At 42.9% G+C, this 26857-nt stretch overlaps 2 protein-coding genes across 3 annotated transcripts; one reads left to right on the forward strand and one right to left on the reverse strand.

Annotated features, from left to right (window-relative positions):
• Positions 1-862: 862 nt before the first annotated feature.
• Positions 863-2951, reverse strand: LOC118787394 (D-aminoacyl-tRNA deacylase 2-like). The gene is made up of 4 exons (XM_036542946.1): positions 2923-2951; positions 2672-2803; positions 2493-2562; positions 863-1273 (listed from the first exon to the last, which is right to left on the reverse strand). Exons 2-4 carry the CDS (start codon positions 2783-2785, stop codon positions 948-950), a joined length of 510 nt encoding a protein of 169 aa, XP_036398839.1. The 5' UTR covers positions 2786-2803; positions 2923-2951; the 3' UTR covers positions 863-947.
• A 92-nt stretch (positions 2952-3043) lies between these two features.
• Positions 3044-23310, forward strand: nubpl (nucleotide binding protein-like). 2 transcript variants are annotated; one of them, XR_005005363.1, is made up of 12 exons: positions 3044-3282; positions 3668-3815; positions 4469-4503; positions 4806-4896; positions 5272-5311; positions 5393-5483; positions 5841-5934; positions 8033-8118; positions 19020-19140; positions 19463-19545; positions 21822-21963; positions 22058-23310. XR_005005363.1 is itself a non-coding variant. In XM_036542574.1 (11 exons), the coding sequence occupies exons 1-11, from the start codon at positions 3157-3159 to the stop codon at positions 21882-21884; spliced, it is 978 nt and encodes a 325-aa protein (XP_036398467.1). In that variant the 5' UTR covers positions 3044-3156; the 3' UTR covers positions 21885-23310. The 2 variants fall into 2 exon arrangements, 1 of the variants encoding a protein (XP_036398467.1); XM_036542574.1 differs by having other exon boundaries at positions 21822-23310.
• The last annotated feature ends 3547 nt before the right edge of the window (positions 23311-26857 follow it).

Here is a 26857-nt window from a genome sequence, read left to right on the forward strand (position 1 = left end):
ATCACCAATGATATTACAAGGGATGTCAAGCTGATTTGTAAGGTCAGGCCCTGAGGCTCAATGGCTGCCAGGCAGAAGGCTGTTAGGTTCATCCTCTTGGGTTCTTCCACTCTTTATATCATGACAAGCTCCTATTTTGTCACATCTACACATCCAATATATTTTTTCAGGTCAAACAATACTTATAAAATAAACTGAATTGGTGAGACTTGATTCCCACTGTCGTTATTAAGCAACCTGATGTATTTTTGCAGCCCCACTTCACAAATGACATGTGGGAAACTATGATTGATTTAGCTTTTTCCCCACTTTCAATAGACAATTTATCTCAATATTATCCCATCATATTGATCTTGAATCTTTAATCATCCAGGGAGGAAACAGTCTAAGGAAGAAATACACCAAAGGTAGAAACATCCCACAAAAAGTCTTATTTTGCAAGTCCAAATGTTGTGCAGTGATAGCTACCAAAAAAGAGACAAGTTTAGATGAATAACTACTGTACATAACTAAACCACAGGAAAAAAAATCAATAAAGGTTTTTTTTGTATACTATATAATGTCACATCGCTTGATAGTTCCGAGTTGCCTGAAATTTCACCTCTGCACATACCATGGATGGAATAGTAACAACAAAGAAATGAAGAATATTTTGACATGTTGATATTATTTATTTTCTGTTAATAAATACAATTTTATCTATTTTATCTATCTATAACACAAAAACATGTTCAATAATTTCAAAGAATGTACTAATGAAATAGAATGTAGAATAATCACATGTAGAGCATAAACACATCCAGTCATAAGAAGTTGTTTAAGAACTTGTCTGTCAGGAGTTTTACATGGATTTTGACAATGAACTGAAAGTGTTTACAGGACTGGGGATAAATGTGGTGTAATTCTGTGCATTTTATGAAATAGAAAATTGCAAGATGTGACATGGGTTAAAACTCTATTAAATGTGTGTAGGGTCCATTTGTATGTAATTTTAGCACTTGTCTGTTTCCATAAGTCCCATGTTTGACGACAACCCCAGCTTCAGTGCACTTGCTAGTTGAGGCCAGTTCCTTCTCGCACTGGGACACAAAGCTGGCATAGAGCTGAAGCCCCTCCTCCTTCCCAATGTTACCGTGATACTGCATGCCCCGACCTTTGGTCTTCCCACCAAGAGTGGCCTGGGGGATGATGAGGATGCTCCCAGGCAGATCCAGCACAGACACAAGCTTCCCAGAGTCAGCCTCACACAGCTTTACCTGCAGCAGGGTGCTTACTATGGAAACACAGGTGTCAGTGACCTCCTGTTCTGATGCTGTTTTTTCAGCTCTAACCACAAATTCTCTCTGAACTATGAGAAGCTGAATTGCTGTTTCTTTCAAAATGGTAATTTCTTTAATGTAGTTTAGTAATCAGGTGGAACCGGTACCTTACTGTACCTAAACCAGATACATGTTTTCACAACACATTCAAGTGTGTTTGATTGTTTTCACATAGTACCATTATTACAATGTACCACTGAAACACAGGCAATAAGTATCTCACAGAAGAATCAATAAGCAAACACCAAGTGTGGGTAAGATGCAGAAATGCACATGGTTCACTAAGAATCACAAAGGCCCCATGGGAAGGACTAATAAACAACCTGATGATATGTGGTTTATTTAAATAGTTCTGTGAAAATGCATTTTGGAGTTGGGTCCAGCCTTCCCCTTGCTTTTTGGTTGAACTGCGATTGTTGCTTTTAAACTATGCAAACATTTCTCAGGGTTAGACTTAGACTGTGTTTGTGCATGGTGTCAATCACAAAAAATATATTTTAGAATATAAGGCTTAAAACAAAGTTTTGAACACAGACACTTAAATGGGTTCTGTGTGGTACTGATGAGAAAATTATTTTATTTTAGCTGTTGATGAAGGCTCTGTCACAATGGCTTGGGGACCTTTTCTGTATCATACAAAGGCAAACTCATCAGCATAACCAGCGAATTAGCAATTTTGGCAGGGTTAATCACTGAAGCACTGCTAATACAAATATTCTGCAAACAGTAATGCTGTAGCTGGAAACTGGAAAAACTGCCACCACAGGGGGAAGGTAATTCTATTCCAGCCCAGTGGAAGATCTAAATTATCAACCACTGTTCATCCATTGTCTACTTGGTCTTAACAGCATTTTGTATTTTCAGTGTGACACCAGTTACTGTAGAACTGTGTGACATGACAATGCTTGTTCAAACATGGTCTGATGTTATCTTTACCTTCTGTTGTTCATGTACTGTTATTACACTCTAGTCCTTATCGACCTTTCCTCTGGATAAATTGCTCTAGATAAGAGCATATGACACATGAATCCATGTAATGTAAACATTTATGTATGTAACTTTTAATCCTGTATTGTAGATATTACTCCTAAGCATGAAATGTTTATAGTTAAAATCAATAGCAAAAGCATACACAGCATGCACAGGTTGTACGTCTCAGGTGGTGGAACTTACCCATTTTTGGGATTATATCTTCTGTGGCTCCTTTGAAAAAACATATGTAGATCACCATTCCCCTTTCAATCTGTGAAAAAATAAAGCAAAGTATGATGTGCATTTTGCCAGTCGCGTATAACGTCTGAAGTGTAATTTTCTGTCCTCTGACCCCGACTTTGAAAAGACGAAAGTAGTACCTCGACCCATTCTGGTATTGACTCTCCCTCCACTGGTTTGACCTGAAGTCTAGCACGCACACATTGCTGTACTACTGTTCTTGCAAGTCCTGGAGAAACTCTTGCGTCAGTCATTTTAATGTTTCACCTGACCTACGTAGTAGAAAAGAGACTACTTGAAAATTAGCTGCTTGACGGGAAACTAAACGTAGTGAAAGTGCACACCACACAACTCAGACTTCCCCATTTGGTGGAACAAGGTTTGTTGTTACCTTCACTTCCGCCGAGGGAGGGCCGAAAGGGTTTCAAAATTTAAACGTCATCAGAAGTCGCCAACAAACCCTGCGTATTTCAATTCAACAACACTTAATGACTTAGATTGTTATTGGCTTAGGAGCACAACGTGATGGTTCAGAGCCAATGGATTTCCGTTGCGTTCAGTAAGAAATTCCAATCTCGTTTTATTATTTCCCCGTTTTGTTACCAAAACAGCTACGTGGATTAAAATGGCATTAAGAAACTACAGTTGGTTGTTACAAGTATTTAAATATACCTTGGGTAATAGTACAAATGTATTGTCAAGGGTCAGGGATAACTTGCCGGTATGCTCTAAACACTGCATTCGTCTCAAGGTGAGTTGACATTTCCGAACTAGCATGTTATCTTGGGAGCTTGATACCTAGCCGGCTGACGTTAGCTAGTTATCGATCTCGGCACAGCAGCCAACTAAGTAGCTAGCCAACGTATGATAGACCTTACACATTTTTACAACGTAGCTGGGTACACATTCAAGTCAGCGTTAACAGTCTAGATTCTATATTTGACAGTACAACACTTGACAACTATTCAGCAAGCTATATAATCAATAGATAATATCTTCCTATTTTTTACCAGCTGACATGTTGGCATCGAGATACAGGATAACGTTTGAATATTTGGCTAATATTTGAATAATAGGCGATAGATTTGTTGGCGTCTTCTAGGTTGAGAGCTTGCTGACGTTGCCATGTTGCTCAGTCGGCAGGGGCTGCTGACAGGTCGCTGCAGGAGAGGCAGCGGCAGCACATGGCGAGAGGCTTACCCAAACAGAAGCCGATCGCAGGAGTCAAGCAGGTCATCGTCGTTGCATCGGGAAAGGGCGGAGTGGGGAAGTCCACCACTGCAGGTGTGCTACATTTTTCAATTGATCCGTAGCATGTTTTTCCATGCAGAGGCCATACAGTGGCTAACGTCTAGCTGGTTTCTTCGCGGCTATGGGTCCATCAAAAACCCTTCGTATTATCGAGAGATAAGGAGACAGAACTTATACACTTGTACATTATGTAGTACAACATTATATGTGCAGTCTTATAAGTGATATGGATTTTATTTTATTTTATTTTAATTTTATTCAGATGTGCATATTTTATTGAAATTAGCGTACCGGTATTTCAAAGAGCAGCATTCATGCCATTATACCAACGTTGATTAAGAAGGTAAAAAAAATAAGGCGTCAGAATAATGGTTTATTATTTACATTTTTTAATAAAACTCTAACTGTAGTTGTTATGGGCATAGTTTTATATTTGACAGGTGGGATATATTAAGAATTTAATTCACCAGCATTTGGCTTGTAAAATTTTCAGTAAGGTTGATTTGAATTTATTTTCCATCCTGCCTGGATTTTTAACCCCAAGAAGTAGTAATTACAACTACGTTGCAGGTGTGATGGAAACAAAGTGTAAACTAGGCAATATATACATCACGCCAAATGTGACAAATGTTAATGCAGTCATTTAGGATATATTTTAGGCTAACCCCATTCTGTTTTTTTAACAGTGAACCTGGCTCTGGGACTTTCTGCCAATAATACGGTAATTTTCTGTGATGTATTATTTCTGACATGTCTCAAGACATTTTGAAAGGGGGATTAATTAACCGCTCAACGAAGTTGTGACATTCTAATGCAGAGTTTAATGGATTCAGGTTTTGTTGGTTTCCTCTTGGACTCCTTTTCCTCTTATGTCTTAAATGTGGAAAAGGACTGTGAAAGGGTGTATCTGTTGCTGTTGATAAGTGTTTGACCTGCACTTTTTAAGAGGTGGCCTGTTATGTTTGTTTTGAAAGTGTCTTTTCCTACTCTCTTTGTCTCTCTCTGTCCATCGTTCTCTCTCAGAGTAAAACAGTGGGGCTCCTGGATGCTGATGTCTATGGGCCTTCAGTTCCCAAACTGATGAACTTGAAGGGGAACCCTGAGCTCACTGAGAGTAGGTTTGACTGCGATTGCTTCTGTCCCACTCATGCATGCTGTAGGCATTCCATTTTATATTACGCAATCCCTCCCATAACTGTTAAAGAGTACAGTTGAGGAATTCTGTCAGATTCTATATAAAAACATTCTCCCTGTTCACTCATAAGCTGGTGAGGGGTTGAGAGTGAAACACAGCAAGTGTCACATGTTTTGTTTCTGAAAAGACTGTCACTGCTGACAATGACATTTTTCAGTACAAAACTGAGAACCTGAAAACAAGAGAAACATTCCCAGTTAATGAAAATGTGATATTTCCTTGTTTTAATTTCCAGTCGCTCATATGTCATACTATAGAATGAAAAACATTATTGCTGTTGTTGCCATTCCACAGAAAACCTCATGAGGCCGCTGGTGAATTTTGGGATACCATGGTGAGTATCTATTGCTTTGAGAATGGCTTGGATAGGGACAGTAGAGGGTCCTGACTGGCTCACTGTCCCCTCCGTGTCCAGCATGTCCATGGGCTTCCTGGTGGAGGAGACAGCACCCATTGTCTGGCGAGGGCTGATGGTGATGTCTGCCATAGAGAAGCTGCTGAGGCAGGTGAGGAGATCAGCATTGCATCATTTATCCATGATGAAGGACATCTGGGAGAGGGCGTTTGTTTAGTGTATGGTAGCAATCAGTTGATAAATTAATGATTGCTGATCTCAGATATGGATGTATTTATCCAGTCCTCATTATGGTTTTGGGTCTTCCGCAGGTGGAGCTTGATGGCTGTGCTGTTGGCATGGCACTGCTGTTCAGAAACACAATGATGATGAATCAAATTTAAATTGCAGCTTTTATGGATTTCAATAATGTTGCCTGTCATTGCACCCCACCAGTCTTCCATGTTTATGGAATATGCCATCTTTCATTTTGAAATTGGGTCTCCACAATGTGACATTATTTGTGCAGGTTGACTGGGGTCGCCTGGATTACCTGGTCGTCGACATGCCACCCGGGACCGGAGACGTACAGCTGTCCATCACACAGAACATCCCAATCGCAGGTAAATCCCCAGGTTTCAGTCCCTGACACCCACGTTGTTCTGCCAGCTGAATAGTAGTCTGTTGACATGTTGCAGGATCTGATCTGATCACCATTATTTCTCTGTAGTGATTTAGGTCTGATCAGATGTACTTGAGAGCTGCAGTATTAGAGTGTTATTGCTTTGAAAGTCTGATGCATTTTACTGGTGTGAAGTTTATTGTGAAACAACACCTAGTGGAATAGAGCTGGTCCTTTCTTGGGTCATTAGAAATCTTGAGATTTATCTGGGTCAGGGCTTGATTAGTACTTGAACAGCAGACCAGATTGCTGTTGGAAGTGTTGAATGTGAGCCAGTAGGGGTCACTCCTTTCCTTGACCAAGTTAAAGTAATGCCCCATCAATATTTAGAAATTGCATTAACAGTTTCTTGCACCCATTTTATCAGGGCAGTGTTGGCAATTTCTGGATGCATTTACTGGGGTAGAATTGGCTATATTTACAGACCCATGGCACTTTTCTGAATAAGTTCAATGCAAGCACGGTCCAAGGAGTCATTTACAGTGATAATAATAATAAGTCTCATTCTAACAATAGCACAGTAACACCTTTGGTCCAACCAGTGGATGACACATCCAAAACATTATGCACCATGGAAAAGGAAAATTGATCACCCGTTCCCAGCAGCACAAAACTGTTTGTAGTCAGTATTGTGTGCCTGAATCCAGATCATTCACACTGACCACATTTGTCCAGCACAGGGCAGAGTGGCCAAGTGGCCACTCACTTGTCCTGCAGTCCCTGAGAAGTGGCAGGGTGCCATCTGGGACAGAATGACATTCAAGCATGCAAATCCCCTGGCTTGGGCCCAAGAGACTGTGATGGCTGCCCCCCAGCGTGCATACGTAAAACTGTACCCTGGCTGCACTCCTCCTGTCTCAGTGAAAAACCCTGGCATCTTCCCACCCCCGGAGGGCTGGCTGCTGAGCCAAAAAGGTGCCTTTCACACACAGGCAGGCTTTTAATTACTGAGTCAGTCTGTTCTCCAGAGGACACTTTTGCTCAAGGTCCTCTTGCCATTCCAGTGGCCATCTCGAACGTGAAACAAGAGGCCGAGCCAGCAGACTATGAATGCTTTTATGTGTCTGCCTTCTGGAGCTGCCCAGCCCCTCCTTTAAGAAATATCCCAAAATCTGCTGCAATAAAAGGACCTAAATCCCATTCCTTACTGTTGTGTTGGATTTAGGTCCTCCCCAAGTGTTGTGTAAATCTAAATAGTTTTTCTAATCCTTCCCCCACAGTAATGGGAGTCCAACATGTTTACCATTCCATAAGTTGGTACTGAACAGTAAAAAGGTAAATCCACAGAGGACTTTTTTTAACCTGGCTTATGATGAGAACTAAATGGTTTGCCTCTTTCATTTTTATCTGACCTCACTCACAAGACCATTTTCTGTTGTATCAGACGTAATGCCACCTAGTGGTAACATTGTTTCATCACATTCAGACCGTCTGGTCTTCAGAGTCACGTGAGTCTACATCACAAGGAGCCTGCCAGGGTCAAGTAGGGCAATCAAGTAACAAAATAATTGCTTTCATAATTTGGTGAATCGTAGACCTCCAGTAAAGGGGTCAATTAATATCTGGAGTCTCCCAATAGTCCAAGCACTGAGACCCAATTAGAGGGACAGACCCCAGAGAGCCCAGGGGTCAGAGGTTTGTGGGGCAAGATGTGCTCCACAGCTCAGACTAGATCAGCTCTGCGAGCATGAAGCAGGGTATGTGAGGTTGTGGATGGAGGCTTTGGCCTGCTCTCCCTGCGTCTGTGTGTGTGATTATGATCTGAACATGCAAACATGTTTTCCAGTGTGTGCCCTTCTAAAGTGGGCTAGTATTGCAAGTTGAACTTAACGAAGTCTGATCATTGCTTACTGCTGAAGCACTGCTTTTATTCTTGGGGTTTAAGCTATTTTCTCTCCTCAAGCATACATCCATAAGCATTTGTGACATCAGTTGAGAAAACGCTGGTTGGCACAGCAGTTCTGTTAGTTCAGCACAGCTGTCAGGAGGAAATAACCTCTGACCCCTTAGACCATATCTATGACTAGTCTGTGTTCCAGGTGCTGTGATCGTGTCCACTCCCCAAGACATTGCTCTGCTGGATGCCCGCAGAGGGGCTGAGATGTTCCGCAAGGTCAATGTGCCGGTAAGCCCTCCCAAAGTTTTTTGCATTTTTGTAGTGTATGGGGGTGGATAGCATGATATGGAATGTAGTATTCTGCTAGAATCTGCAGGACTGGCTTTATCTGTGAGTACAAGTGTCTGTCTGGACAATGATAAAGAGAGGCCATGGATTTGAACCCAGAGCTCTCTTTTCATATTGCTTTGATTGAATCAACACTCTTAATGAATTTACAGATGTAGATCTTCTCATTTATTGCACCATGCAAAAAATATGTTTTCTGCATTACTTAAAATAAATCAGATGGTTATCTGATCAACCCTCCATCTAATGTATCACGTGAAATCCTCCTCAATGCATTCATGTTTTTGGGTTGTCACCAAGCAACAAGGGAAAACATGCCAGCTATGTGACACCTGTACCTGTAGTCAACACACCAGAGCACTAGAGCAACCTTGGCTAACCTGGCATCTGACACACAACATTGTACAGCTGCTTTGAATGCTCTGAATCCAGTTATAGAGGAAGTGGTAAAGGAATGACTTGCCTACATCCTTGTATCAGTTATAGCCAGGCTGCTAGGGAAAATCCTTCCAAATGGGGGTCAACAAAGTCTACAGTACTAATTGCTGCACATATTCTGTGTCTTTAGGATTCAGAGGACCTTAGTGCCACAAATAGTCTCCCCCTTTTGTTATCAGTGCACCTACCAGCTTTGAGAAACAGCTTTATTTTAATTTTAGGAAGCGTGATGCAACATGCAGAAGTACACACACATACACGCACGCACATACACACATTGGGACACGACCGGGAGAAGAATGACGGGGCAGGTGGTTAAGGAAGGATATTGTTGCTGCCAGTCTGTGCCAAAGACAAAAATAAACAAGCAAACAAACAAACGCTTTCTCTGAAAGGGAAGCCACAGTACTTTTTGCGTCATGTTCTGCCTCCTGCACGCTCTACCCAGGCGCCGCCCCTCACCTAAACCAAACCGGAGTATTTCCAGTAGGTGTGCATGCATCTGTCACGGACAATCTCCTGTTGTGTGCTACATGTGTGAAAGGGCAATTCCGGCCAAGTTCCGGACCTGATTCTCCAGACCTTGTCCGGTGTTCATATGTGAAAACGGCTTAGTTGACTCATCAGGTCAATGTGACTCTGAATCATAGCCCTGTTCTCTGAAACAAGCTTGCTTTCATTCCCATGGGTCAGGTGGTGATCAAATGTCTTGTCTCATGGCCATATTGTTGTGGACACAGCAGACCAACATCATCCTGAACACTCTGCTGTGTACAAAATTGTGCCACCTGCTGTGTCCAAAGACATCTTCCAGCCTTTTCTTACGTTGATAGTGCACTCTGATAGTGCTTAGTATATTTTTTGATTATTAGAAGTTCGGTTGTGTTTTGATGTATATGACCTGCAAATGGTCTTTTTGTACACATATAAATTTGATACTTGTAGAGTTTTACTGAACTGCCAAAAATGTTGTCTTGCTGAAATTTGTGTACTTGTGTATGTGGTACAAGTGGTCTGGAGCAGACGTGAAATTCATTCGTACATACGACCAAATTCCAGGTAATAAGAAATTGATGAATTCCAAAATGTTTGTCATTTTGATTATATGCACACTGTACGCACAAATATGTTCCAATGAATAGAGAATCTGGTCTACTGTCTCCCACTAGTAAGAGCTGACAGGCTGAGGCCAGCAGGCTTGGGGGGCTCTCCCTGCATGAGCAGAAAATCTCCCAGGATGTCCTTTAGTGGTGTTCAAAATTATTCTTTTTAGTGATTCGGTTCCTTTTGTTAAGTTCAGTAAAATGATTCGAATCTTTGACTCACTGATTCGTTAATTTCCATATCCGGTCGGGCGGCATACACAAATCTGTAAATAGCCTTGTTTTATTGCATTTTAAAAGTTACTCTACATTGTTCCAAACATCATGCCCATTATTAGCCGGGTCTGCGGCAAAACAGCATGTGTGAAACCAAATGTCAATGAAATTAATAATAATTAAATGGTAACATTCATTACGTGAAACTGCACCATGCTATTCAAACAACCATGCAGCCGCAAAGTATACTTTGTCTTTAGGAAGGTAATAGAACCCCACATTTTAACGCGTATAATAGCCTAAGTACATGTCATTTGCTAAAACTAAAAAAAAGCACTGAGGAAAAAAGAGCCACGCTTATATCCAAAGAGAATAACTTCGTTTTACAAGTTTTGAACTAACTGAGCCCAAACGTTTTAATATACTTGTAGGCCTAGTCAGTGATGTCGTATTTTTATTTGTTGTTAATGAAGACATAGTACGCCACAAATGTGTTGCATAGGCTTATGCATCACATTTCTGTTTTGTTTTGTAGCCTACTATGTTGATTTATCTATCAGTTGATTTATTATTTATTAATAAGGACTTTATTCACGTTAATAAGAAATGTGATGTCAACATTAAATAAATCGTATTCTATGTAAAATTGCAGTTGTGTAACAAGAACTGCAATACATTGTGCGCACCAAAAATATGCTACTGCTAAAAATATAAATACAAAATAATATTCCAGGTAGATGAGCGAAATAATATTTAATAATATTTTTAATTCCTATAATAATGTCACGGAAGCGCTCTGATTCCTTTGGCATCGTCACAGTCAATGGCGGATGTAGCCCAAGCCTGCTATACTGAGAACTAGCGATTCTGGCAACACGTAGTCACCAGGTCTTCATAGTCAGTGAATCTTTGGAGTCCAAAGGAACTGGTGAACTGAGGAACTTGTCAACAGTCTGTGGTAGGCTGCTTCGTGGACAGACCGCATATCTAATACCCACTGGAGGGAGAGTTATAGCTGCTATTCCAGCTAATCAGCGCGCATGTTTGCAAAGAGGAAGGAACGAATCTTTTAGACTTGGGATTCAGTACACTCAGTTCACCTCAAAGATTCGTTCAAAAGGATTCGTTCGTTCACAAGCTACACATCACTAATGTCCGTGCATTCATTCTGCTCAGTTCTGCATCTTGTGGGTTCTCCAGTGGCCTTTCATTATTCTCCTCTGGGGGCTATGTGTCTCTACAGTGCTTTTGGGTTCAGATGGGCGCAGTAAAACACTACTGCCTGGCCAATGACACAAGCTGATGCCTCTCTGCCATCAAAATGTCTATTTGCTTTTTGATGAGTTCAGGACAAAACGATGCAACCGATCCTCTCACACTAATGTTGTGGACCGTATTTAATGCATCCATCGATATACATTTTCAGCGTTTGGCTAAGCAGAAGTCAGTAGATTGCGTGATAGCTAGTCTTTAGGGTTTAAGCTTACTCCCCTTAAAATGTGGAATAATATGCTTTGTATTGCCAAGTTTTACACACTTCCTGAGTGATTTGTAGTACAGTGCATATTCATTTGCGCTCACCTATGTGCACTGTGAAATATTTCCCAGTGTGCATCTCTGGTGGGTTGGTTAGCCCACTGGCATTTAGCTAACATAGTCATTAACATAGGGACATTTTGTTGGCTAAAATATTTCATGAGCTGTAATTATATGCACTTCTAGGGAAATAGTACATCCCAAGACTGGCATCATTCCATGAAGTGGACAGCAGGACCTTTGTGCAAAATACGTAGGTTACATTACATTTACCTTACATGCATTTAGCAGACGCTCTTATCCAGAGTGACTTCCAGCACAAAAGAACACAAGTGTAGGCATTCAATTTAAACGAGCAACAATGTCAGACCAGGCAAACAACACTCCCAGAAAAGAGAGTGGGAGCATAACATTATTCAAGTCCTACCACAAGTTAACTTGTGCACTCTGACAGAAGCCAAGTATACTACGATACAACAGTCCCTAGAAAACAAAATCAAAATACATCACAATAGTACACGTAAAATTAACATCAAATGCTAGAAGGGGTGGGGATAGAAGTGGAACCAAGATGCAGTCTGCAAGACGTCTGTCTTCAGTTTGCGTCAGAAGATGGCCAACGATTGCACTGTCTTAACCTTTGTAAGGAGTTCATTTCACCACTGCGGGACCAGTACAGACAGGGATCATGTCTGAGAAGATTCACCCCATCAGGTCGGGACAGTCAGTTGCCCTGTAGAGGTGCAGAGTGCAGTGACCTTGAGGGAACATAGGGTTTGAAGAGGGGTCGTAGGTATGAGGGAGACGTCCCATTCACTGTCCTGTATGCCAGCACCAAGGTTTTGAACTTGATGCGAGCAATAATAGGAAACCAATAAAGTGAGATGAGGAGGGGAGTAACTTGACTACGTTTAGGGAGATTGTAAAGTCGTGCAGCTGCATTTTGGATTAGTTGTAGAGGTTTGATTGCACGGCCAGGAAGGGAAACAACGGGGGAATTGCAGTATTCCAGTCGTTAGAGGACCAGGGCCTGAAAGAGGAGCTGTGTTGAATACATAGTGAAATAGGGGTGGATTCTTCAGATGTTGTAGAGGAAGGATCTGCAAGCCCAACTCATCGTTGCAACCTGAGAGGACAGTTGGCTATCAAGCATTATAACAAGGCTTTTGACAGTGGTATTGGTTGTAAGGCTTGTAGAATCTAGGCTGAGAGAGAGCTCTTGAAACAGGGAGGACTTGGATGGGATGAAAAGCATCTCAGTTTTAGCCAGGTTCAGCTTCAGCCAGTGGTCCACCATCCACTGTGAAAATGGAATTACTGTGTAGAGATGAAGGTCGAAAAGTGTATCTGCTGACTCCAAACATTTGATCGAGTGATTCTGACATTGTGCTGATCAGCTAAACCAAAGCATTTCAGTGGGTCTCCAAACTGCAGGCTTTTAGCATAATAGGGCTCAGAGCAATGTATGTAGTTTTTACTTTCCCGGAGAAAACATTATTCTGTAATACTGCCACAGGAAAATGTCCATATTTTCCCAAATGGTCTATTTAAGTTCTTGATAGTGTCTTATTACTAATTATTGTAGGTGAAATCATTTTTATTGGTTAGTTCTGGATGACTGAACATCCAGATAGGACAACAATGCTATTCTAGTTTAGTCAGTCATGTGCTGTAGGCTTTCAATGTCTGTCCTTGCATGGCTTAGGGCCTTGTCTTTGTGCTATAAGTGCAATGAAAGGGGTGGGATTTGCTCATGATTTGTGGCTGCAGATTGTATGTCATCAGCATGGCCTGCTTGACAGCTGTTCTCAGGTCATAGAATCAGAGCAGAGTTTTCCTGTGCACTGAAGTTTCTCAGTTGTTCTTAAATGGATTTTTCAATTGTTGGACCAAAATAAAGTCCCATCTGTGCAGTATCTATGCAGTTATATTCTACAGAATTCCATGTAAAATAGCATGCTAGCTAGGGGTGGGCTATATATTGAATATACTGGATGTATCGCAGCTTGTTCTACGCGGGATGTAGTAAATGACTATATCGTGAACATCGAGTACAAATTGTTACGTAATTTTTTTAAGCTGTTGGCATGACACTCGCTTTGGCGTTTCGCTTCCCTTGCTCTCTCCTATGGTCCTCTCCCTCTCACAGACACAAATAGAAAAAAAATCACATACATACGTCACACACAATCACCCACCCATCCAGACCACTCTCCTGGGCGAGTGTGTGTGACATATATAGGTGAGATGTGTGTTTTTGTATCTGGAGGGAACAGGGAAAGAGCCTGGAGAGAGCGAAAGAAGTGGCGCGCCAAAACAAGTTTATATATGCTGAGTTTGGAAACGGTAATAGAAGATGGAGGCAGATGAATTGGTACCGAAAAGAAACGGCACTGCATCCATTGTCTGGCAGTGGTTTGGGTATCCAGGGCTCCAGACTGCAACCAAAATGGTCGCATATGCGATCATTTTTTGAGAGTGTGTGAGTTAAAATTTCACGTGGTCGCATTCGTGTGAGTGCATGATGATTAGGCTGTTTTGATGCCCCTCCAGCATGGGTACTGCATTAGCCATTGTGGTTGAAAGTAGTACTTTTTCTTCTTCACTGGCTCAGTCGGTCTCTCCCTACCTGCACTCTCCCTGCCTGTACACGTGCACTGATGATGAAACGCGCAAAACAATCCATTTACCTGTTACCGCGTTCCAAAGATGAAGTGGTACCTATTATTTTAACCCTTTCGCACGTAACTTATTGTAGCAGGATTAGTAATACATTCTATGCGCTGGCACACACAAGCTAACTAGCATGCTATGCAGGTCTGACAACATAGCTGTTACCCGGTTTGCTAACACACAAGTCAGTCAAGGTGAGTGGCTATAAATACACTGTATGGTTGGTAGCAAGAGAAAAGCCTTACCTTTCGCTGTTTCTGTGATGCGTAACTTCCTTGCTGTCTTGGAGGTAGGTTTCAAACTGTGGACATCCACGCCACTTATACTTGTTGCAGATCTGATAGCTGTCTGTTTTGTAGGTGGCCATAGACTGAGCGGTGCTGCCTGGCTAATAATATCTGCCTTCATGGTGCATTAAGGTACTGGTTTTAAACTTTTATTGTCTGCGGTAAAAGTAGGGAAGCATTCGGCTCCCGAGGTATTGTTATTACAGTGCCTACGTGTACTAATTATGATGTGATCCTTATAGGACATCGCTGGCTGCTGTTTTGCCATTGTGTTTGTATTGTGTTTTAAATTTTGTTTTATTGTGTAACACACGTTACCGTATATTGCACAGGGTAGCCTACGTCTATAATTCCCTTGTGTTAGTGTCCCCCAGTGTGTGTATGTACTGCCTGTGGTAGCAGATTGTGCTGTGTTACAGTAACTAGCTTGCTAGCTAGCTATATTCAGCGCGACCTGTCCTTCGGGTTTTTACTTTCCTTTCGTGTGCCCCGTGCAAATCTTATTGTGAATTTTTTTTAAGTTTGATAACCAAATTGCTTTAGTCCAACACAACAGACGAACTGCAGTTAGCTGTTTTATCGACAGGTTTTAATTGGTTTTACTGTTTGATTAATTGGCTTCATTTTATTCCTTTTTATTTGTGCGTGGTTCGGGCTTCGAGGCGGTAGCGGCATATTAGGAAGTGGTCGTCTTTTGCATAAATGCGGTGTGTATGTGTGTGTGTGTGGGTAATTTCACTTTTTTTGACACTCACCTCTCTGCTGTGCTTGTTTGTGTCTGCGTCCCTACATCACGAATGTCTGCGGTGTCACTTCCACTTCCGGTGTCGTGAGTACCCCTCCCAGCGGTCAGCTCCTACCTGCACGCAGACAGTGGCTCCTCCAGTGGTCCTGAAGGACCCTAGTGCCACTACTTTTTTATATTTGTTTTTTATGGATTGTCTTGTTGGGTTGTAATAAACTTTTCTTTGAATCCACACTCTGCTGACTTTATTCAATTAAGGGGACCTGAGTGAGGAATAAGCAGTATCGTAATAACCATTTCCTTGGGCATAACTCCCAAGGTGGCGTAGTCTAGACCAGTACCCCTGGTTACATTATTTTATGTAGTGCGCGTTACATTACATGGTTCATTATGTTTTCATTAGCGTTATGAAGCTTATAGTTTTCACCGCCACATTTGCTATATTTTTAATGTTAAATCGCTGTATCCTCAAAGCTAGAATTAGCTAGATTTTTTTCCCAATGTCGTGTTCTAATCGCACCGGTTTTAGCATACGCGCTAAACGGCTAATCACACTGGTGTGACCATACGCACGAAAGGGTTAAAAACAAAATGAGGAGAGAGGAGGAGGCTGGTGGAGAGGGACAGCCAACAGGAGCTCCCGACTCAGACACAGCTGATGATGAGAGTGCAGGTGCAGGCAGGGAGAGACTGACTGAGCCAGTGAAGAAGAAAAGGTATTACTTTCAACCACAATGGCTGACACAGTACCCGTGGTTGAGGTATGAGGGAAACTAATGTTCAGATTAAAATATTTTGCAAATATCAAGTCTCGAGTCACTGTCAATCTTTACATCAATGCAAAACTAGGGTAGAAAAATTAAGACAACTATTCATCAGCGTGCAGGGTCATTGATTAATACCATGCTGTACCAAAAAAAGGGTGCGACCAAATCATGTGCTGGTGTGACCAACTGAGAAAGTTGGTACCACCAGTGCTACCTTGGTATTGCAAGGGAGATGTTGAACAAACAACGGTTATCTGCAAAATATGCAGCAAAATACTGTTTTGTTAAATTTAACTTGGTTGTGATTTCCCCCTTTTTGCATGCAAGTTTAAAACTGTTCCAATAGAAACCACTAATGAATATAAACAAGAATGTTTTAATGGAGACATATGTTGCAGGGTATTGCGGTATTATTTATAGGCTATATCGCCCTGCTCTAATAGCAGGCAGTTTTATTTAAGAATAGATAGTATGTTTTCTGTAAGAAAGGGGCCACAGATGGCTCATGAGGCACTGGGCTTTTGCCTGCTGTACCACCTGTTTCCTAAGCTTAAAATTGCCCTCAGAAATTCCTCCACTGTTTCCAAGTGGGATGAGTGTGTAATTCAGCTGTCCTTTTTCAACAGGGCCGAAATTTGATTATTCTTACAGGAATTACAGGAATTAATTCTAAATTCCATTTAGAGAGCTGACAGCACCAAAAGCACAGTGATGTTCAGGTCAGCAGTTACCAGGTATCCCCTTATTTGCTCAGATCACGGAAGACAACGCTGTGGTGATGAATCTGGTGATCCCAAACTCACTGATCATCAATAAGGCATTGATTCCAGGCAGGTCTGCCGTTGCTCAGTAAGGTTATGATTAAAGCGTACAGAGAGAGCGGCAATGACAGTGGAACAGGAAGAGGAGTGGGTGTAGCTGAAGGGGAACAGGGTGCACTGTGAGGATGAGACCTCATGTAGAGTAGAGGAGAAGGAGGAGCCTGTGGCTGGGGCTCTCAGCAGAGGGTGCAAGTGACAAGCCGTGGCGCACACAGTTGATGTGAACCGTTAAGTGGCATCATTGTGCTGAGGTGAGGTCAGGATACATAACTGTAACCCTCAATGGATGTCCCCATTAGCATCATCTGTGTGTTCTTAACAAAATGATGACATTCATGAAAACCATGCAGGCAGTAGCCTGTGAATTGAGCCACATGTGAGGAGAGCTACATGTGCTCAACCCTGCAGCCCAATATACTGGCCTATTCCTGAGCCTCTCTTGCATATATACACATCTTTTAACTTAGGTTCATATGTGTTTGTCCTCCACGTCATTAATGCTGAAATTGTGCATTTTGAGACCTCCATGGTGGCAATATGTAAACTCTTGCAATATGTTGTGGCATAGGCCAAAGCCAAATCTAAATATTTTTGCACAGTTATTGGGAAAATGGACTAACGTAAGAATAATTTCATGAGTTTCACTGATGAAGTGATGAAGTAGAATGTCTTTGCAGAGTTGTAATATTGAATGTGGAATGTAATTTTGATGTGATTTGACATCTCATCTTCTTTGAGCGCATCCATATCCATTTCACTCCCTGGACCTCTCTTTCAGCCTTAATCATCTCATTCTAATCCTGTCACAGCCTCAGCTAGGTGGCTGTCCATATTGCTCAATAAAACCCAGCGGTCTCTGCATGTGTCGCCATCTTCAGCCGCACTCCTGCTGTTTATATTAATTAATCTTTTTTTAACCTTAACCTGCCACTGGGATCAGAATCAGGCCACTCTCATTTATCTAATTAGCCCAATAAAGCACCTATTGGTTGTCAGTGTTCATCTATTGCCATCTGCCTCTTTGATATTTTTCAGGCTCCTTCCCTGACTTCCAGTCAGTGCCTTGTGTCCGTTCCCAGGGCCTCATGCTGCAGGGCCTGAGTCTGAGCCCTAGAAACAAGGCGAATGCAGTCCCAATGTCCCAGCCCCCCCTGTTTTCTTTAATCCTTTGTGTAGGGAATGAGAGACCACACGATTAAGTTGTGTCCAGAAAAAATACATTTATTGATGAAACACTATCACCAGTCAATACTGAGACAATTACATAGTAATTGTCTTTTTTCCCCATTTTTGGTGTTGGTAGTAACAGTATGCCACGTTGGCTTGTTTTGATTTAATGGTAGATTTTCACATTAATATTTTTATTATATTTTCTCACCAATCAATATTTGACAATAATGGCACCATAGCAGTCAACAATAGCAGAAATAATAGCAGAAGGTGCACCGGTCTAATGTGGGGAGACACAACCTCAGGCCTGGTATAAACTAAGGCCAGCTGCACCTCAGCATGTTTACAGTTCAAACCGCCATGCAGTGGTGGACTGTCATTTTGCCACAAGTCACTCAGTAGGTGTGTTATTGAAGCTCCATGGTCTGAGACACATGTTGTAAGGAAGGGCTCGGTTTGGTGAAAGCTGCTGAAATCATGACCAAGTGTTAGCTCTCAGGAGACTCAGTTAAACCCCTGTTTGCACTCTGCCCTCTAACAAGCGTCCCTGTGTTGGGCCAGCCTATCTCTTAATGACACTGTTTATAAAGGTCGATGGGGCCAGGCTGCAAAATGAGTCAGCTCAGTTCACTACAATCCGAGTGGAATGACAAACGCATTTGCGTTGCTGAAACAGAATCACAAATATTATCATAGTCATTACAAAGCTGATAAAAGTACAGCTCACAAGTAATGAATTTGAACTCACCTGGAAAATAAGTATATTAGTAAGCAAATAGGAGGAATAGTCTCAAATTTTCAAATCATTCATTTATTAAATCTCCATTTCTATGATTATACTTCCTTTATGTACCAAGTATCATCCACTCTTCCTCTGGTTGTATGCTTATCATTCCTTCCCAAAAGAGTCTGGGTAAATTTGTGATGAGGTGTATGCTGGGCACTCACACGATAAGGAAAATGTAATGGATTATAGTTTACCTTATGTGGCAGCCTGCCTTTTTTAAGCATTCAGCTGTGACTGCCACTGGAAGAGACTCTAGGGTTTCTGTGTCTACTGTTGACCTGTCTATATTCTCTCACAGGTCCTTGGACTGGTGCAGAACATGAGTGTGTTCCAGTGCCCTAAGTGCCACCACCAGACCCATATATTTGGGGCAGATGGGGCAAGAAACCTGGCTCAGACTCTGGGAGTGGAAATTTTGGGTATGACCATTATGAAAAAAATATATAGTATAGTTATAGTTGAAGACATTCTGGCAGTCTTTGTTGCAGTTTCTTTTCTGTTTCACTTTACAAGATTAATTCAAACCTGAATACAGACAGAAATGTGCATGCAGTGTTTGGTGAAGCAGCATGTGTTGATGATGAGGGAACCATGAGGTGAAATGATGTTGGTAGGATTCATTTTCATGAAAGTGGTGATCTTTCCTAACAAACAGGGAGACAGTGCTCAGATTCAGGTTCCCCAGTACGACGGAGCTAAAGTTTTGGGTTTACATGAGTGTTGTGTCTCTCTTTCCCCCAGGGGACGTCCCACTGCACATGAGCATTAGAGAGATGTCGGACAGGGGGCAGCCTGTGGTGGTGTCCTCGCCAGATAGCCCAGAGGTAAACTACGTAGCCCTCGTGCATCATATTGTCTGATGGCTCCTCACAGCTGCCCACTCACACAGATACAAGTAGCAAACGCTAACATAGGGTAACACAGCATAGCACACACTATTGTATGTTAACATGCGCTAACACACAGTAGCACATGCTAATGTAGGGTAACGCAAGGTTGCATACACCACTAACATCCGCTAACATATGGTAGCACATGGTAATGCACAAACAGATGTGCTCCCTCTTACACCTGACTCCTGCACACTACTGCAGCCTCTGCCACACGCATGCACTTCCTCACACAGACATTGCCTTAATCCCTCGGGGCTCACAGAGTCTCTGCCACAGACACACTGCACATTCTCTTTTCCTACTGTTCTCACATTGTCTCACATAGAAGTGTAAACTCACACTAACACATGCCGTCAGATCCTCTGACATATACACACACACACATGCACACGCACACTGTTTCTACCCCCTGCCACTCACATGCACACACAGGCATACCAGTTCATCATGCTAGGTGCCGATGGTGTGTGTGATGCTGTCTTTGTGTTCTCTGAGGGGGTTTGTTGTTTTGCAGCAATGTGCAGCTCCTACTGTTTTGTGCTCTTAGATATGAAAATTCCTCTGAAACAATCTTCACTTTTGCCTTACTGTCCACACCTCAGAGACTCCTCTCCATGAGTGCTTCTTAAGACCTTGAACTGACTTGGTTCACATTATACTATTAAAGTGGTCACATTAGGTGGCCCAATTACAGTTTTGTTCAAAGGCACGGAATAGGTCAGTTTTATGCAAATTAAAAAAATTTTGTGTGCGTGCACTGTAGGTATCGATTTATTTCTTTTTGCATTTTTGAGTTGACAGTCTGGAAAATGAACAGGCACTGCAGAAAATGCACCATGCACATGTTTTCCACATGGCTAATGAAGCAAGAATGCCATTCTACACCTTAGTGCAGTATTATCACAAGGAGAACAAAGTGCATTTCAGCATGCCACACATAAAAATGGGGGATGGCCCACGCTCCAGTCTGAACAGAGCACTGGTTCACTGCCAGCCATTCAGTATAAATGACTGGCCATTCAGGGCGCCTGGAGCTTCTCCCGTGGTCCATTAACTGACCAGTAATGACCAGGCTGCACAATCACCTCTGAGCCCACAGCACACCGGGCCAGCCATATGGGCCACAGCCCCGCAGTGGACCCATACAGCAGTTGCCATGGCACCACCGTCCCTCATAACCAAGGTGTCATGGATCTTGGCCGCAGCATTCAGATGGATGGCTGCTGTGAATCACCTTGTCTAGGCGCCATTTGGATGGCTGCATCCAATAAAATGAAAATCAAAAAACCCTGTCTCGGGCTGCCCCAGTTAGACACCTCCTGCCCACATACCTAATCCAGGGTGATCACAGAGCTTGCGTTTTGTGGATGACCCTCTCGTGACGTTAGGTGTACACCGACGCGGTTTGTTTTAAGCACTGTGTTTAGGTGCGGAAGCAAGCTTGCTGCCATACAGGTGTGAGACTGCGTCATCTGCTGCTCTGCCCGCAATCGCCATCGCTCAGTCCTCCTTGGATGACGATGTGATCCAGCCCACATGCGCATGCCTACCTAACGCTCTGCCTTTAGAGTGGAAAGCCTGTGAGCTGTTTCTCAGTACACATTAGCCAAGCGCCCCCTCGAACACAGTACAAACTCCCCTCGTAAGCGGAAGCCACCACAGCGTGGGAGAGACAGGAGGAGCTGTTCCTGCTCTGCAGAGAGTGGGTTTAAAAGAGCTTTTACCAGATAATTCCTGCTTTTCACTTCTCTCTGACATGAAAGTAATCCTGAGTATAATTTAAAACTGAATACCTTCTCAAGTTTTGCAAAATCTGTGGCATCAAGTCCACTTAATTGGGACCCTACTGTTTTTTCAGATTCTCGATGAGGCGATGAGGACACCAGCAAAGGCAGCAACCCTTGTGGCTCTGATTATGAAAAGCAGTGGTTTAGAAAATGATTTCCTGTGTCATTTATGTGGCGGTGGGGACATCATTAAAGCACCAGATATTGCATATCATGAGATGCCTGGCATGTTTGATGCTGAAGTGGATCATCCTTTTGCACAGGCCCCGTTTTACAATGCAAAATCATGTCTTCAAGGGAGATCAAACGTACCATTAAAGACACAAACTCGAAGTGTAGAAATACACAGATTGTGGCTCTTATGCTGGTTGGAAATTGAAATGACCTTGAAATTTTTTGTGCGTGTGCGTGTCTTTCTAGGCTGAGGCCTACAGAAATGTGGCATCTGCTGTGGTTCGGCAACTGGCAGCCCTCACTGATTGACAGCGGGAGAGGAGGAGACCTGGCACTCCCAACATTCTGAAACAACAGATGCCACCCTGTCCGTCACCAGCTACAAGTGGTAATAGTACATCTTCAGTTAAGTAGATTTTGACATAAATATCCATCAATTAAGATATAAACATGTAATAACCACCGTTATTCTTTTAATGAAGACACTGAAGGCCACTGCATCAATGTCCTCTGACTCGCACAGCACACCAGATTGAATGACTGTATTGACATTTTTTTCGGTAAATGACATCGGGTGATCTACCCAAGTGCCCATGCCAAACTTTGCTTGAGACAGAAAGGGCTGATGGGAAGTCTTCACTCTCGGAACCATGTTTCGGAATGTTTCAGAACCATCCTGTAAGCATGAAGTGGCCGAGTGGATGGTGTGGGCTGCTCACCATGTCATATTCCAGGACTTATAGTATAATGTGAAAGGATCGGGTGTCAGAAGCAGTTGGTCTTTGCTTGTGGTGGATACCCGGAAAGTTCCCAAAGTACATTGCGTTTGTTGTCCTCGACATTTTGCTGGGCAGAAGATTATTTCATGAGCTGAAACTGAAAAAAACTCTCCATCTTAGATGCATGGGTCCACTGCTTTGACAAGACTGTGCACTCCCTGACACTTCCGAGCCCACTCCAGGTCTGGCCAGTGGAGAATTTCCATCCCTCAGTCCAGCATGCCCTGGAGAAGAACCCCAATCCTGACATTTCATAAGCCTCTGTGTCCCTGTGCTCTGGTCAGATGCTGGGGGCACTGCGCGATGTTACTAAGGGCTATGCTGGACTGAAGAGATATGTGGAAAAGATGCAGAGAAATAAAGTGGTGTGTTTTGTAAAAAAAAAAAATAATAATAAAGTGTATTTATAGTGTAAAAAAGTATTTTGAAGACCATGAAGTCAGGGGTTGTCTGTTGTTTGTTGTAAGCATACTCAGAGTGAGAGGGTGAGTTTTGTAAGATTTATGGCATATAAGCATCAAAGGGGGGACTGTAAGATTTTGGCTCAGATCCCTAAACCAGCTCACTCAGTGTAACATAAGAGAGCACAGATCCTCTCACTTAAGGTATGCAAATACCTGTATTCATTTGTCTAGATGGCCTTATTGTAACCACAGTTCTGGTCACAGACGTCAATTGTCACTGTAACCGCAGCTAGCCATTGCAGCAGTTGATACTTCTAAAGAAACCGGTGATAGGTGATTGAGAACTGTTCTTGCTAGGGAAGAGTATCTAAATACCAGACCCCCTGTATTTTACCACCTGTATGCTAATTATTGCTAATCCTGATCAAAGCTCTGTATCAGTATAAAGAATGCTTTCGCTGAGCGCTTGGGGTTCAGATTGACTCCGTTGAACCCAGAGTGCGTTTTCACGTATTTCTGACAACTGCCGTTCCTGTAAATAAAGACGTCTTTTCTGCGAAGATCGGAATTGTGCCTTGTTTTTCCTTACAGTTTGTTGTCCCTTGACAGCTCCTTCACCTGAAGGCATTTCCTGTGACTCTCATGGTACCCTGGACTCGATGACTGTATGTAGATCTGTATGCTGAATTACCTCAAGCAGTCAAAGACAGAATTTGTTCTTGAGACAGAAAATGTAACTTAAGAACACACTTTCTTGCAGACATCGGTGTTCATATTCTAAGGTGATGCAATGTGCTCTGTAGAGATGTCAGGCTGTGTGTGTGTGTATGAGAGAGGGGGCTGTCTGTGGTCACAGTGGTTAGCTGTGGTAATTTGCTTGGCAGTCACCCTATTCAGGGAGGATGGCATACTCCACATTTGACATGCTACTCATTTGAACAGCTGGATATTTCAGCAATTCAGGTTAAGTACCTTGCTCAAGGGTGCAACAGCAGCATCCTTCCTGGGAAATAGAGTCTGCAGTCTCATGACCCCAAGCCCAGCTGCTCCACCAGCATGGATAAGGATGCCAGCATCCACGCAGTTCTGAGGATGGGATGGGCTTGTTTGCTGGAGCTCTTCCCCAGGTCAGCCCTCTCTGCACTGTCTGGTCCCAGACAAGCTGCAGCCTCTCCAAACTAAAGCCATTATCTGTGCCTGTGTTTTCACCTTCTCTCTCTGTCCTTCCAAAGGAGTTCCAGTAACAGTGCCTTCAGAAAGTGAGCAATTTCGCAGAACAACTTGGCATGTCCTATAGTCTCTGTAGTTTCACGTGAATACTTTCATCTTTTTTTTCCTTCACTACACTGGAAAATCATATTGATCAGCTCAGTATTCTGTGCATTTTAATCATTACTGTTATTCAGTTTGGTCCTGTTTCATCTTTACAGGTGTTTTTTTTATTTTTTAAAAAAAAGGATATCATTGAAATTAGAAAACATGGATTCATTGCGGATGTGCCAGTGCTTTATGACAGAGGGATGTAAAAGGTACACCAATGACACTTTTCCAAGCTGTCACTTATGAATGTCGTTTACCCTTAATGTCAAATGTGGCCACTGCAGCATTTCTAGCCTACAACACGCAGAGAAGTGTTTCCCAAGCTTTAATGAGGTGTGGTCATGTTTAACGCCATTATCAGCTAGGAGAGATCACCTTTTTCTCAGTCTCTGAGACTCTGCTGGGGGGGGTTCGTGTCTTTCTGTGAGCAGGGGACCATTTGTCTCCCAGAGCCAAAGGGATCTAAAACAATCTCATTTGTCCCGTCCCCATTAAGTTCCCATATTCAGAGTATGCAAAGCATTGAAGCCTGGACAAGAGTCATTACTCACGCATCACAGACTGCACAAACAATCATGACAATTTCAGTCCCCTGACAGAGTGCTTCCTCTCCCTTGCAGAAAGGATTTATGTTCTCACTGTCAAGGTTCTGCCTGTTTTCTGCATATAACCTTTGAGTATGAAAATATTTACTCTGATATTAGGGAGTTAGCGAGGATGTTGTATATACAGACAGGTGCTCTACACCAGACCAGCCCAGGGGTGCAGCTTTCCAACCACAGAAAGAAGCCCAATGTTCCAGGCTTAAGAGAGAGTAAAGGGATCTGTCCTGAGGAGCAGAAGAACTAGAGCTCCCTTCCTGGCCAAGTGTTTCTGAGGAGCTCTGTCTGTGGTCTAGGGCAGCGTTTCTCAAACCTCTCCTGGAGTACCCCCTGCCCTGCAGGTTTCAGATCTCTCCCTGCTCCAACACAGCTGATTCAAATGATCAGTTTGTTATTAAGCAGCTTCAGGAGTTCATAACGAGTGGATCATTTGAATCAGCTGTGTTGGAGCAGGGAGAGATCTAAAACATGCAGGGCAGGGGGTACTCCAGGAGAGGTTTGAGAAACGCTGGTCTAGGGTATGTGCCATCTTCAGTGCTTTCACTGGCAGCAGGGAATGGTCCTTGTTGTTCCAGTCCTAGTAATGTACAGTGAGGGAACAACTGGCCTGTAATGTATATGGGATGTATGGAGGGTTATTTCCTGACCCCTCTTGGGTTGCATCACTGGTGACCATAGGGTACACTTGCTTGTTACACTTGGTTTTCACCAGGTGGCGCTGCATGGCAGTTAGAACTGACAGCTTTAAGACTGAGGTGATTATTTGTTTGCCTGGCCTGTGTGGGATGAGAATCCTGCAACTTGTGCAAATAATGGGCGCTTCCTGCATTTCTGCCCTATTCCCTTGACTCTTGCTGTGGCAGCTGTTTCGTTTCCAGCCACTGCAGAACAAAGGCCAGATCTGTGTTTCACTGGCTCAACGAGGCTGCAAGGGCCCCGCCGTCCGCTGTGGTCTCGTCATTGAGTGCCCAGGCACTGCACGCCTACCTCTGATTGGATGAGCCGTGCTGTGGCTGATGAGTCACTTTCGAGGCTCTTCGAGAGTTGCCCGAACTTTCTCTTTGGTTTTCATCCTATCTTGAGGGGGGTTGAGCTGGGATTGCATGGGGTGCCAATGAGTCGCACTTCTGACCATATGGTCCCGATTAGAGGGGAGGATCCACTCCCCCGAGCTGCCTGTGCTTGTGGCTCTGCGTTCTCAGATCCTTGGAGACTTGTAGCATTTATGTAAGTCCTGTTGCATTTGGCCTTGTGCAAAGAAATGACTTAATTACTCAGTTTGGCCTCCACTCTCTGGGACACTACATGCTGGTTCTCTGCATTTAATTATGTCTTCCGGCTAAAACACGCTTTGTTGAAAACTGGCCAGTGTTATATAAGAGGCCCAGAATGAGTGTTTGGTACAGTTTCACTCTTACAGTGAAGAGATTAAATGGCACACCTTTCAATTACAAATTAGGCTTAGGCCTGTTAGGGGATTAGTTTTCACAGTCTGTGGTTTATCTTGTGGGATGCCTTGAGTAGATGAAGGGTGCTACACTAAAACAGTGTGGTGTAGCCTCTAATATTTCCATGTAGTATAGCATAGATCTTATACTACGTTGGAGAAGGTATTGGTAGTACTAGTATTGGTAGTACTAGCCTTGCAGCCAAGCCTGTGCTCTAGAATCACTTTCCCCAGGAGGTAGTGAAATATACAGATTGTATTGGGTTGCCACTTCACCCATGGTGAGTAATTTTCTTGTTGATTTGCGAAGTTGTGTTCTTTGTTTGTCTTCATACACTTGATATTTTCCTGGAATTCTGCTGGAGAGGCAGAGTGAGTCAGCATTTGACTGTGATTCTGTTCTCTTTGTGTTCTGTGGAGAAGGGTTAAAGACTTGGGTTCATGTTCTGCTGAGGTCCACATTCACTCTTACAGCTAATAATCAAGGAAACAAAGAGACAGTCAGCACCAGTCCATAAATAAGATGACTCCTGTCAGGGTGCTAGAGGTTATTCTTACTGTCTGAAAGCACCTCTTGAATTAAGAAAGCTATATAAAATGGAACATTGAGTGATTGGGACAAAATGTCTGTACAGCCATTTTTTTCAGGAGAGCTCAATGTCTGGATTTAGAATAGGAAATGAAGAAATGCTGTGGTATGAAGTGCTGTAAAACTGTCCCTTTCCTTATA

Source organism: Megalops cyprinoides, chromosome 12, assembly GCF_013368585.1.
Source record: "Megalops cyprinoides isolate fMegCyp1 chromosome 12, fMegCyp1.pri, whole genome shotgun sequence".
Taxonomy (NCBI): domain Eukaryota; kingdom Metazoa; phylum Chordata; class Actinopteri; order Elopiformes; family Megalopidae; genus Megalops; species Megalops cyprinoides.

Coding starts and splice junctions, on each gene's coding strand:
- LOC118787394 (XM_036542946.1), bottom strand. CDS start 2,785: ATGACTGACGCAAGAGTTTCTCCAGGACTTGCAAGAACAGTAGTACAG. Junction 2,563..2,671: donor CAATACCAGAATGGGTCGAG/GTACTACTTTCG, acceptor ATTTTTTCACAG/ATTGAAAGGGGAATGGTGAT. Junction 1,274..2,492: donor AGATATAATCCCAAAAATGG/GTAAGTTCCACC, acceptor GTGTTTCCATAG/TAAGCACCCTGCTGCAGGTA.
- nubpl (XM_036542574.1), top strand. CDS start 3,157: ATGGCATTAAGAAACTACAGTTGGTTGTTACAAGTATTTAAATATACC. Junction 4,504..4,805: donor GACTTTCTGCCAATAATACG/GTAATTTTCTGT, acceptor GTTCTCTCTCAG/AGTAAAACAGTGGGGCTCCT. Junction 5,935..8,032: donor ACAGAACATCCCAATCGCAG/GTAAATCCCCAG, acceptor TCTGTGTTCCAG/GTGCTGTGATCGTGTCCACT.